This window comes from Anas platyrhynchos, chromosome 3 (genome assembly GCF_047663525.1).
Source record: "Anas platyrhynchos isolate ZD024472 breed Pekin duck chromosome 3, IASCAAS_PekinDuck_T2T, whole genome shotgun sequence".
In the NCBI taxonomy this organism is placed as follows: Eukaryota; Metazoa; Chordata; class Aves; order Anseriformes; family Anatidae; genus Anas; species Anas platyrhynchos.
The window spans coordinates 72676315-72689811 of NC_092589.1; the positions used below are offsets into that span (position 1 = coordinate 72676315).

At 38.9% G+C, this 13497-nt stretch overlaps 1 protein-coding gene across 2 annotated transcripts in view; it reads left to right on the plus strand.

Moving 5' to 3' along the window:
- The window catches only part of CDK19 (cyclin dependent kinase 19), a 111388-nt gene that overhangs the window by 69333 nt on the left and 28558 nt on the right, over positions 1 to 13497 (plus strand). For both annotated transcript variants that reach the window (XM_027454709.3, XM_038175800.2), the window contains 2 exons: positions 10070 to 10127; positions 11331 to 11462. In XM_027454709.3, coding sequence (XP_027310510.1) covers positions 10070 to 10127; positions 11331 to 11462 — 190 coding nt within the window. The remainder of the gene's footprint in view (positions 1 to 10069; positions 10128 to 11330; positions 11463 to 13497) is intronic.

Here is a 13497-nt window from a genome sequence, read left to right on the forward strand (position 1 = left end):
TGTGTTTTTTTCTGAACCAAGTTTAGGTTTTCAATCTCTGTATTCTGAGCCATTTTTTCCCTCCTGCTCGTATCCCTTTCTCCATCTCCACCAGCTCAGCCAGTGTTTGCAGACACGATCCTTCATTCCCTTTGTCTTTCCCTTGCTCCTGCCAACTCTGCTGTTTTCCCAGACTGTTTTAGCTTGAGAGAACCTCTCAAGATTGGGGTTGGAACTAGGTCATCTTTAAGGTCCCTTCCAACCCGAGCCCTTCTATGATACGATAATGTTCCCCAAGCTTGTGCTCTGCCTTGTATGCATCTCCCCAAGCCCCATCTGTGCAGTTAGCATTTCTGCGTTCCCTCCCCTTATCCTTCTGGCTTGTCTCTCTCTGATTCATGGCCAACCAGCTATTAGTTCAGTACCCTTCGCCCTTGGTGTACCAGAATGGCTGCATAAACGAATAATAAATTCCTTGAATTTGGTTGTTGTGGAAGATGCCTTGTTGTATATGTCACTCATGTTTGAAACAGCACTTTTTTAGACCTGCGATTTGCAGTTGTTTGCAGTTTCATAAAAATATATGCTGGATTGAAATGGTTTGTGCTTGTTCCTATCTGGTTTGTTAGAAAATTATGTTTTGAGACTTGGAAATACTGTAACTTATGAATCTATCTCCAAACCTATCTTCTGTTACCTTTGTCTAACTTCTTAGGCTGTTTTCATGTAGAAGAAAAAGTCATAAGAAGAGCACTGTGTCACGTTGATCTTTCACTAACTTTGTAATGTTGAGGTCTAGTACTGGATACAGGAATGGCAGTGAGTCAAAAATCAAGCCATTGTTACCATGCTTGCAGCATGTCCCAAGCAGCCCAAATTTACCAGGTACTTTTTAAACCCCATAGCTACTTGTTCCAATGGAGGCACAGCTTCCAAGGGAAATGAGGAGAAGCAGTGTTCTCCAGCTTGGTGATACTAGACTGGATTTGAAGTATCACTGTTGCTAAAGAACATGGCCATTGGTGCTATTCTTAAAAATAAGAGCCTGAATGGGCCTGAGGATCCCGCAAAAGTCAGGAAACCTGAGGAGTAAAGGAATGGTTTCAGTGTAAACTGACAGAGAGATGTAGAGAGATTTAATCTGATTGTTAGTCTGAGCCCTTGCTCTCCGGTGGACTATTAAATCCTAACTGGGGTTGCTGTAGGTGTCAGGGCTTGTATTAGGGTGATAGTATTTCTTCTGAAGCCTGGGCACTGATCTGCTGCATGGTCCATGATGAGAAACCCCTCCAGACACTGGAAGGCAAGCACTTGCTTCAAGAGGATCCTCAGAGAAAGACTGCAGGAAGATTGGGGATACATTGCAAATTGCTGGTCTAAATTATTTCCACATGAAGGAGAAGTTGATTGTACAGTAAAACAGACACCTACATCAATCACCTATGTAAGGATTAGATTTTCTAGTCTTCAGACTCAGCATGAAAAAAGGGGAGGGGAGACGGATCCTTATCTTTTTTTCCTGGAGATTATGAGTGTAGGAAGACAGCATATATGAAAAGTGGTTAAATAATCTACTGTAATACTGCAGAATAGTGTACATAATAAATTGATAAGAGTTAAGAAATATAATTAGACATAAACATTTGATTTTTCAAAACATATTTTTTCAACATCTTGCTGAAACTTTCTGCCCTAAAATAAAATAATTCTGTAGTTTTATCCCTCAAGCTATATTCTTATGTCCATGTGCAGACAAAAAGGGACACTTACAACCCACTCTAGATGGAAGCAACCTCTAAATAACCGTGCTACCTTCTTATTCTTTTTCTCATTTGAAGTTTCCATGAAAGGACTTTTAATATTTCAACCTAATTCAATCAATCTAAGCTATCCAAGCAGAATCATATTTGTAATGAAAATGGGTTACATTTCTATCTGTTTATTTACTGCAGTCCGCAAAGCTTTGTTAATTCTTTGCCTCTACCAGGGTCCCGGGGGAATGGAGGTATTGGAGTTTTACTGCCGAAGATACTTTGTGAAATGCAATTAACAAAATGTTTTATGGCTGTGTCAGTAGTCTCATTGTCAGTTGTTTGTACATTGACTGGTGAGCAGCTTCGTCTGTCTGTCTCAATAACCCTACTGAAATGGGAGGAGAAGTCAGCGTGTTTTGTGAAACAAATACCAGAATTTGACAATAGGGGAGTTCAGTGCTGTAGCTGGAAGAATTATCAGACGTAGCAGTTATGGTGTGTAATCTTAGGATATTGTCGCAGAAACAAAGTCATACAAAGAGCCCCAGCAGCAGGGAGACAGGTACAAAGCACCCTATTTCATTTGCTTCTCATTTCAGGTTTAATGCAATTGTAAGCTTTCTGACATTAGCATTTGGGCAGACCTGGGTCTCAGGTTTTGCTTTTAAAAGGGTAAAGAAGTTTGTAGTGTCCCATGCGTGCAAATGCCTTCTCAGTTTGTTTGCCTTCAGGTAGCTATTCCAAGTGAAGCCTGTGGTGAAGGATGCCCAGCAAGGCCTTCGTGTTGAAAATCCCAGGAGCAATGTGAATTCAGCGTGTTATTTAAACGTTTGTTTTATGACATTTTAGTTTTCGTTGATGATTTATGATGGTATTTTTCTTTGTTTCCATCTGGCTCTCCCCTTCTTTGTCCTTCTCAAGGTTACACGTAACGTTTTCTCTTCAGGCGTGCTGCTGCGAACCAGCAGAAGGCTCTGGATAATGTTGCATAGCAACATAAACTTTAATTTGTGTCAAATGTTTTGGCATTTTCCTGATGTGCATTTTTTTCATTCATTTTTTTCTTCTTTCTTCTCTTGAACTGCATTGTCATGGATCGGGTTGAAACCACGAGTGCATTGTGCAGATTATTTCAGTGGAAGCAGTGCCCGGTGTCCGGAGTTGTCTGGAGTTTTCAGTTCTGTCCTGCAGTAATTTAATGCACCATTAGCCATAAGAAACCTGCAAGAAATGGCGTATGAAAGGAAGATGGTTTCGTTTCTGAGCTATTATGTAGCCTAACATTATATTCTTCTCTTGTGATTACTCCTATTTCATATAACCCTTGTGTTGGCAGCCCGCTCTCCAGTGACACAGCTGCAACTTCATTATCCATTGCTTAGCCAGGGGAGAGAGTCTGGCTAATAGACTTCTGTGTCAACAATGACCAAACACCTTGAGTTTAGAAATTAAATGCTCTTTCTAGCAATTGCCTACAAAGCCATTGTTTCAAATCAATTTTGAAGCAGAGGATTCTTACAAGGAGCAGGAATATCTTGGCCATTTCTGGAGAGTGCCTGGGTAGTGCTGATGGAAGTGAATGTAAAGAATTACGGTCAGTTGAGGTATGTGCTTGAACAGCTCTCACGAGAACATCCAACCTATGAAAAATGAGGTAAAACTGAGAAATTAATACTTTAATTGACCACTGATTTCATTACCATAAGGATGGATATTTATGAGTAAGTGAAGGCACAACAACTTGAGTAGAACGGATTAGCCTGTATGAGTCTGTTATACATGATTTGGGTAAAAAGATGGGCAAGCCCTTCCTTCCCATGGTGAAATACATCTGCCACTGAGCTCAGACAGCAGCATGCGGCATTTTGGTGGGGACTGAACTGCCCGGTGAGAGGTGACAGAGAATCTCAAGAGGCATGCAGAGGACGGAGGGGGGACAGGCACAAATTGCAACAAGAGACGTTTTGATAAGGTGATGGGCACGTTTTTTTCATCATGAGGGTGGTCATGGATTGCCCAGAAGGGCTGAGGAATCTCCAGCCCTGGAGAACTGCAGCTCCCTTGGTTATGACTCTGCAACCTGATGCAGCTTCAGAGCCAGCTGTAACTTTGAAGCTGGCCCTGCTTTGGGTAGGGTTGAGACCAGCTGACCTCCCAAGGTCCCCCCCTCGAAGTACTGTATGATTTTTAACCCATTCTCCAGGTAAGTATTCAAAGACCTAGGCTTGTTTAAATCAGTCCATGTTGAAGCCCACGTAGGCATCTTTGCTGTTGCTGTAGGCTAGATAATATCAAGTTTATTGCAGGGCCTCTTTAATATTTTTTCAGTTACTATTATTATTATTTTTAATATGTGCGGATCCGTGGTTGCACTGTGGGCATGGTTTTGGTGTTCCTGCTTTCCTTTGCTTTTGCATTCTTTGCATAGAGGAGTTCTGTAGGAATATATAAACATGAAAATATTCCTTTGATAGATAGCTTTGATATGGAAACACTCTGTTTCCCCTCTCAACACGTAACGGATACGGGCGAGGAATGTGTTTAACCAAAATCTTTATCTAAGACATTCCAAAGAAATGTCTCAGATATCTTCTCTGCAGTTTGCTACTCGCAGTAATTCGTTTCACTGGTAGTCCTGGAGCCCAAGGTAAATTCTGCGCTCCTTGTTGCTGTTGGAATTTCTGGTATCTGAAGCTAATGACTGTTTTGACCATAGCAGTTCAGCAGCTAGGAAATAAAGAAGCCCCTACCATTCTCTGACACCATGGTTTGTGATGGAGCATTTAATATCTATTGCTCAGAAAGATGCCAAAGGCTTTTTTTGCTCTCAAATAGTGGTACACGTTTCTATGTCTCTGTATACATTTCATATCAAAATTATTTTTATAAGAAGCAAGTGTGGAGACAAAAATAGTCTTAGCACATATTTATTACTATATTAATAAAAACATTTGTATGCATCACTGCTATGAGTGCATTCAAAAATGTTTTTGTTGTCACCGGTATCCCTCTGGTGATTATCAAGTATGCCACTGAAGCATTTTAAAGGTAGAAATCTGGCAACACTTAACTGTAAAGTTTTGTGTCCACATTTGTTCGTATTTTCATTGTTATCGCATAGTGGCTCTTGGACTGTTTCTAAATTTTTATTTTATTTTTTTTAGTTTAGTTTTAAAAGCTTTCCATGGTATTTTTTGGTTCCTGTGTTGTCATGTATTTACTTAATTTGTTTGCCTCTGTTTTCTTTTTCTCCTCTTTAGATTTAAACAAGTTTTAATTTCATTTAATGAGTGCTACTTCAAAACATTTTTGCAGTCCTTTTTCACTGCCTTTTTAGTCCATGTGCTGTAGTGATCGATTTTATATTTGGCCTTGCTCAATTTGATAATACCTATAGAAACGTTATTGGTTGGGATGAAATGATAAATATCTTGTTGGGATTTGTTAATGATAGTGCTTTGCCAGGTAAAGAATTTCAATGGTATAGAGAAATAGAGGAAAAAAACAGTATGGGTTACACATTTAGACAGATAATATAATGTTTTTTTGTGAGGTTATGGCTAACTCAGCTGAAAAAATGAGTTGGGAGTGATGCTGTGTGATCAGAGCAGTGAGTCTGATAGGAGTTCACACTGTGTGGGGGGGGTCCTAAAGAGAAACAGATGTGAAGATCTGCTCCTCTTCCTGGTTCATTTCTGTCTACTGTTTCGGTATCAGAAAAAACTTGACCAAATGGTTTTCCGAAAAAGGAGAGGGAAGTGATGATAACACATTTTCTTTATGTATTTCAGTATGTGGAAGAAAATGAAATGGAAGTGATAATGGTTAGGAGTTTTGCAGTACATGGTAAAATCTTTAAAGAAAGATTCTTTTTTCAAACCCTACGATCGATTGCTATCAAAAGCAGTAGTAGCAGTACGCAGTATTTATCTGAAGAGAATGTCTGGCTTTGAATAGCATTGGGTGAAAACAGAAACGTGCCTATGTTTCCTTGCAGATGAGAAGAGCAAAAGCCTTTTTTTTTGCAAATTTATATGAAAACTCTGCAGCTCCCTCTGCATTTTGAACTTTATGGCTCAGTGGTCTTCCGAGCAGTGCCCATGCTGTGGAACAGTGTCATCTTCTTTGGGAACATTTCTACATTTCTTCTTTAATTTTTTTGCTAGTGAATTGAAAGTGCATCTATGTGTGACACTGTGCTGTCTGCAATTTTTTAAATGATTAAGACTTGGACCTCATCACAAGCCAGTTTTCTTTAATTGTGGGGAGAGCTTTTATTTAGAAGACTTGCAATATCTCTTACAATGGAAGCCTCCTAATTTCAGCCCGTTCTTTGTCCAGTGATACATTCCAAAAGGGAAACACATTTGTTTGGATATAAACAATACAGAATGGCGTATGGAAAGTGGCATGTCCCTGCGGAGGTTTTCTCATAGGAATGTAATTCTGCACCAAATCTCTTAAGAATTGTGTCACCACTGCACTCAAGGAGATAACAACAATAACCATTAAAACCGAAGCGTTGCCATCTATTGTTCAGCTGTTGTTCCTGTTTTGACCCATTACTCTTTCAAGACGAGATGGTTTCTTTTCCTTCACCTTTCTTCTAGTCCCCTGCCTAAATGTTTAAATGGGAAGCCCATTGATTCACATGATCTGAATGTCAATGAGGATTAATTTCTTGTATTATTTCTAAAAACATGCCTGTTAGCACAATGCTGTCAGTCCTCTCCCACCAAGCTCCTCTAATTGCTTTATTCCCACTGTCCCCGTGATGCGGAGAAGTAAATACCAGTATCTACGCTCAGTACTTCTACAGGACCCATTAAATCATAGTCATCTACATCCACTCTTTTTTGCAGATATTTCAGGTTTTTGCTCTGGTTGCTGTTGACCTTGCTCCTTTTTTTTCGCGTGCTCTGTAGACAGTCAGACCTCAACCGTGTTTCTCAGCAGGGATAAGCCTGTTCATTTTTATAGCCGATCTTACACGTGAGACCCCGAACCCGTACTGTTTCGGTAGTTTCTATAGCAACTGAAGATGTGGAAATGCAAAAGCATCACTTCGCTTCGCAGCTGGGGTTTTTGTGTTCCCAGCAAGAGGGGAGTTTTAGGAAAATAGGCGGTGTTTTAATTGGGATGTAACTGGTTCAGAAGGGGAGTTGTTGTTGGATTACCTCACCTTTGACAGAGGAGTTAGTTAAGGATTTTAAGTAGGGTGTCTCAAACTTTTTTGAGACGTGATTTACTCTTGAGTGTCAATTCAGATCTTAGAGCTGCTTGGGCCTTTTTCCACCTGAAGTGAAGTTTTCATCATCACACGGGTAACAGTGAGGTTTGTTTCTGTAACTTGAAGCGTGCTTATGACCTTCACGTACTCAGAACGTACCTGAGGTACCTTCATTTCTCTGATTTTTGCAGTTGTCCAGTAACTATATTAGAAACTGTAAGTCTGTAATAGGCTCTTCAGTGACTATCTCTGAGGAAGATGTTTTGTCACAACTCCTACATACCCAGAGATGAGACCGACACACTCTCCCTTCTCCAAAAAGCAGTTGTTCGCATTCCCTTCAGCAGTTCTCTCTCCTACCTCATGACAGCAATGAGGTTCTCTGATACCAAATTAAAACCCGTGAAATAACAGTTTCGTCCCCATTCCTGAGCACCTGAAGGTCTGCCACCCTGCTGTGGTGCTGCCAGCGAAGCCAAGGCCTGAGGTCCTCGTGGTGTAGCCTGCATGTCGTAAAGACACCCGGGAGGTGTGCGTGTGGGGTTACTGCTTGGTGTTTGAGCCATCGTTATACAAAAACAACCACAAAATGCACAGCCTATGCTTTGAGCTCCTTTGAAGTGGTTTATTTCGGCTAAATAAAACTCTATGGGCACAGGAACTGGCTGTCTCGTGTCTCATCTCAGGAAGGCGTGTCCTACCTATCGGGGCAGCGCTCCTCTTCATGTGGCTCGGTGTTCCTGCAGTTCAAATGCTTTTCTAACCAGAACGGCCATGATTACCACGAGGAACTTCCAAAGTTATAATCTATTAGTGGCTGATAAGAAAAAAAAAGAAAAGGTTGATGTGCTATGTGGGAAATAAGAAGCAGGTTTGGATGTGTCCTCCTGGCTTAAGGCCTCTCAGCTGCCATGACAGGAGCTGTTGCGAGACAGCAGCCTGCAGACCAGTTTTAGATTTTGTTTTATCTTAGCACAATTCCTGGTGTTACACAGCTTATTTCTCCCAACAAAATTCCTTGATAGAAAAAAAAATCATTAGAAATTAGTGCAATAACCACTTTCTTAATCAGCTCTGTTTATTTGAAACATAAATGCCTTTTGTAGTTCCTAGAATCCAACCCTGAATCTGAAGGTCTCTAGAAGTGGTTTTAATTTCTACTCAAGTTTCAACCAAGGTTGCTGGGTAGGAGTTTAGGGAAGAATTTTGATGAGGGAACTGAAATTTTGCTGCCTCGGTTGGGACAATTAGAGCTGTGTGGTTCCTAACAGAGATCATGTCTTACAAACCTGTGAACTTCCATTGCTGCAGAATGGGATTGCTCTGCTCTCCAGAAGATTGAATCTAGCGTAATACATAAATATAAAAACCGAGTTTGACCAGTTGCCTTGAAGTGCTTTATTTTATTATCTTTAAATATTGCTGAGAGCAAGAATCATCTTTATCTTCTCTAGGTTTGCTGGTGACAGATGACTCAAGATAAGTTAGCAGAAGCCCTTCCTTACTTCTTAAAATTATTGTTGTTATTGATCTACCAATATTAACCTATTTCTAAGTGATCAGTTATCTATCAGTGTTAATCAACTCAAGGAAAGGAGTGTCTAATGAGTAAACTTCTAGTAGTTCATTTGAAGAGTGTTAACTTACAGGTAATTAAAATACCTGTTGCATTCTCCAAGAAGGGAGTGCATTTTCCCTCAGGAAATTATCCTGAGATTTAAAAAGCAAACAAACAAAACAAAGCAGCAGGTAGAGTTCATTTTTAAAGTGAGGAGGAGGACTGAGGAGGGTTAGGAGGAGAGGGGAAAGAGAAACCGTGGTTGGAGCCAGGGAAGAAGCCATGTCTGGCACCGGGCAGGGGTGGGAAGGGGGAACAACTTCACCGGACCAGATAGTAAAGAGAAAGAATAACTGAAGCAGAATAGCTGAAGTAGTGCTCTCTTTGCTTTTGTGGGGGGAAAAGGAGCTTAAGGAGCTTTTTTTTTGTTGTTGTTGTTTAAAAAAAAAGTTATAAATGTAATAACTTACTGCATGCAATTTTGAGCCAAACTAGCAATCCTAGTTTGACTGCTTTATATCAGGTAAATGATGGCAAACCTTAGGAATTGAGATGTGAAGTCGGATTCTGATGTCTCTTTCTGATCCTTGAACAAATCCTGTTTGAGCAGACCTCTTTGGGCACTAGAGACTGTAGATCGTGTATTAAAATATAATTAATGGTTGTATGAAAACCTTCCAAAAGTTCTGCTTTGAAAGTTTATGTATCTCTTCATTCAAACCACTTAATGTTTTCAATCTTGTTCACTTTTTTTACAGCTGTTAACACAATAGGGCAAAAGCTTCCAAGGAATGCCTGTTGATGTTTGAGGGAATCTAGATCCTAAATGCAGAACAAATGCTGTGATGCCTTGTGCAGATTTTATGTGGTGTTCACAAACAGCTTGTTGGGAACAACGGTAGATTGCACAAAATGCCCATAAAGATTTTGTTCTACCTGTAAATGTTTTTGTCTACAGTGCAAAAAAGCTCCTGGATGTAGCTGTGTTATATTCTTGTTTTAAGTTAATTCTCATTTCACAGTCTCTCAAATTCTCTCTCTAAATTCACATGAAATCAACTTACTTTGTGGAAAAAAAAACTGTTTTTGCCAAGGTCATTTTCTAGCATTCATACATTTTGAGCATACTAAGATTTGGCATAATTTTCAATAAACTATACTGGCAAAAGTAATTCTTCCTGGATTATGGATGTGTAGGATAAACATTACCTGGTATAAAATTTTCCTGTAGAATAAAGTCTCACAAATGAACCTGACCATTTGGGTAAAAATGGGCGTGAAAATTTAAATAAAGATTGCAATTCTTGCTGTGAAACGTTGAAGTACTTCACAGTTTTTCTAATTGTGAAATTGGTAGCTAGGAATAAAAACCAAATGTCAGCAAAACTGATGTGTGGTAATTTTAGACATCTAAAAGTGCTTAGAGAAATGTTTATTTTTCACTTACGCACATGCTTATTTCTGTAAAATAAATACACGTGTTGTTGTTATTCCTAAAGGTAATCATCAAAAGTTGGTCAACTAAATATTCTGCTTTTGGTTTTCCAGAAACCAGCAAACATTCTGGTAATGGGTGAAGGTCCTGAAAGAGGAAGAGTCAAAATAGGTAAACATCCTGAGAAAGTTTCATTGCACAGCTAAGATTAGTTACTATAGGATTGCTATTTATATATTGTGTTTGTCCTGAACTATTTTTATATAAACATCATGCATATGCTTGCAGAGGTCCAGAGATTTGCTGTGGAAAAGGTTATTGGGTATCAAGGTAGAAAACCACAGTAATTGTGATGGATTTTATCCAAAATCTAATTACCTGTGCAGAACTTAAGCCTTAGTCATATGGATATAAACTTTTTTTTTTTTAATAGAGCATGTGGCAATCATCAAGAAAGTAGTAATATACTGGAACCTCTTTTCTATGCATTTACTCCTGTCATATTTCAAAATGTTCAGTTAACCATTTTGTATTCATTTACTTGTATTAGGATAGGTAAGTGCAAGAAAAACATACATGGCATTTCATAACTTTGGAAGCAGAAAGATAAAGGTGAAGTTTGGGTAAAAGATAAGTTTCAGATTTGGATAAAATGTGTGTTTTTGAATACACACACACATTCTGTATTTTCCCTTCTAGCATTTCTTAATGTTACTTACAAGGATGTTTCTAGAGGGAATTTTTGGTTTATATAAAATCCCTGCAAACATTTCAAATATCTCTCTGTAGCTGTGTACACTAGCTAATTTCATTAATTTCTGTTTATTCTGATTCTCTGAAAGAGAAAATATTTTTTTCCTGATCTTGAAGGCAGTCCATCCAGATCAAAGATGAGGCAAAAGACTCTATGCTGTAGTTATTTTGTTTTTGCACTTTAGATCAGCACGTAGCAGTCACAAGGCATATCATTTCAGAATAGCTTTGTATGTAAAAATGAAGGAGAAAAGGCACGCTGGATTTAGAGACCTGATCCTATTGAATTTAGTTAAGCAGGTTTCTTTTTCAGTTCTATTTAAATAAATGGGCATCTGTGTTATGAATAGTTTTAACAGTGCCATGGTGGAAGCACTTAAAAGTTAAATGTTTTCCTTCATAGTCTTATAAAGGAAGTAAATGGAATTTGGCTTGAGATAAATTTGGCCCAGTATTGTTATGAGTAACCTGTTGGTTACTTAGAAACTTCAATTTGTATGTTCTAATGTTTTTGAGCTTTTTTTTTTTTTCTTCTAATAGTCTTTTTGCAATATTGTTAAATTCTGACTTGCTATTTATATAAAAATTGTAAATGTTCCATTTTTGTTTTGCATATTCCAGCTGACATGGGTTTTGCCAGATTGTTCAACTCACCTTTGAAGCCATTGGCAGACTTGGATCCAGTTGTGGTGACATTCTGGTACAGAGCTCCAGAGCTGCTGCTTGGAGCCAGACATTACACAAAGGCTATTGGTAAGTTCTGGTGTAAGAATGAGGCTTACCTATTAGATTTTTATTGGAAGGTAGTAGATACCTTTTAGATACCTTGTAGTAGATACGGTGATCAGCTGATCAACTAGTTTTTTTTTCCTGAAGTAGCAGTAGATAGAGTGGTTAGATCCAATTTATAGTGGATAGATCCAATCTACAAAAAATTAACCCAGGTTGAAAATTTTTGAAAAGCCGGTGCTTTTATTTTTTCAATATGAGTTAAGATTAATGATACATATTGTAAACGTATTTTGTTCTTCATTTTTTTTTTATTAAAATATTCTTTGGATTGGTCTATATGGTTTTGTGTTATGGACTTGAACAGTGTTCTAAAATCTTCAAAAGGGAAAAAGTTTGGCTCTTTAAATGGTTTTCATCTAGAGTGCTACATATCCAGATGCTTCAGTGAAGTGGATGGCTTCATAAAGAGAAGGGCAGTCTCCCGCAATGTTTGCAGTCTGCAGATGACTCATTCCTGAGGTCTTCTGAAGCTCCATGTTTAGGAAATGCTGGTAGCTAGGTTCCCGTCTTTCTCCCTACTTGGTAGGTTCCAGAAGCACAATCAGCCTTAGTGTCCAAATGTTCAGAGAATAAAAACACTGAGATGCACAGGAGGTGTCCTGTTTTTGCAGGTGAGTGTATCAGAAGAGAACTGCCAAGGAAGCAGTGTCCCTCTGTTGAAAGAAATCACTCCTATTTGTACAGGGTCACTAGTGTCACCCTGCAGCCAGGGTCCTGGGTGTCACCACAGTCAGGGGCTCTGCCTTGGTTGAGGCCTCTGATTTCCCAGTGTATCTTCTCCAGTGGGTGCTGGAAACGGAGCCTTGCAGTGTGTCCCCCTGCTCCTTCCTGAGTGTTGCACAATCCCTCGTTGTCTGGAGCAGATTTTTAGGGCCTGCTTTGCGTCTGCCACCATACAGACCGGCCAGCTGACCTCTAAAGTCTATTTGATGCACCTTGTGTTGGGTGAAAACAGTTACTAAGAGCGTTTAAAGAAAATATCATTGGAATTACTTTAAATGCTTATAAATTAATGAGATACTTTAACTGCCCTGCCCCTGTTGATCTTGTGAAACACTGTTGTGAGCTGGTTACTGGCTGATCTGTGTGTATGATAGTGATGAGTTACCTTACCTGGCAGTTACCCATTTTTGATAGGTATTGTATTGTTTGCAGGTTTGGTGAGTAACATTATCTCAGGATCTCTGTTTGAAGAATGAATTAGTATAATGCCATTATCTTGTTGTTGTTTATTATTATTATGTCTTAAGTTACTTGGTTCTTGTCCTGAGGGATCTGCAGTCTATACTAAAACACAGACAGGAGTCCCTATGAAATTTTGGAGGTTAATGCTACTTCAGAGAGAGTGGTTTTTCTTAGCAGTTTCTTATTTCTAAGGCTTGTATTTCTTGTACCAGACCCACACCCGTGAATCTCCAAGAGGGGTGTGAATGGGTAGTACACAGCATGCAGTGTGCTATTGAGGGCATTCAAAATGGCTTGGCTAGCAAAGTAAAAAAAAATATGGAAATGGAAATGAGGAGAGCTGCAAGGTAAGGCTTGTGTGTTGAATAGAAGATGAGAAGAGTATATGACAAAGGAGAATAAGAAAAAAAGATGAATAGGGGCTATCTGTCTGCAGCTTTAAGTAAAGGGGAGAAGTTAGTAACAAAATGACAGCGGTGATGTTAACGCGCTTAATGAGTCTAGACTTGTATTTTGCTTCTGGCATTATGTGTACTTATAAAACGCAGACTTAATAAGCTAATCACACTAGTGAGAGTTGCAGTTTAACATGAAGGTTTTTGGCAGAGGATGCAATTCTTAAAGCTCTCTTGAATCTCTGTGCAAGAAATACAATTTTAACATCTCTTAAAATTTACATGATCCTCAGGAGCCCTAATGTATCACTTTTTGTAATTGTTCATAAATTATATAAGACTAATTTAACTGCTGTTCAGTTTAACATACTCATTTAAAGGAAATGTGATTTGATACAGCAACTTACAAAAAGGTA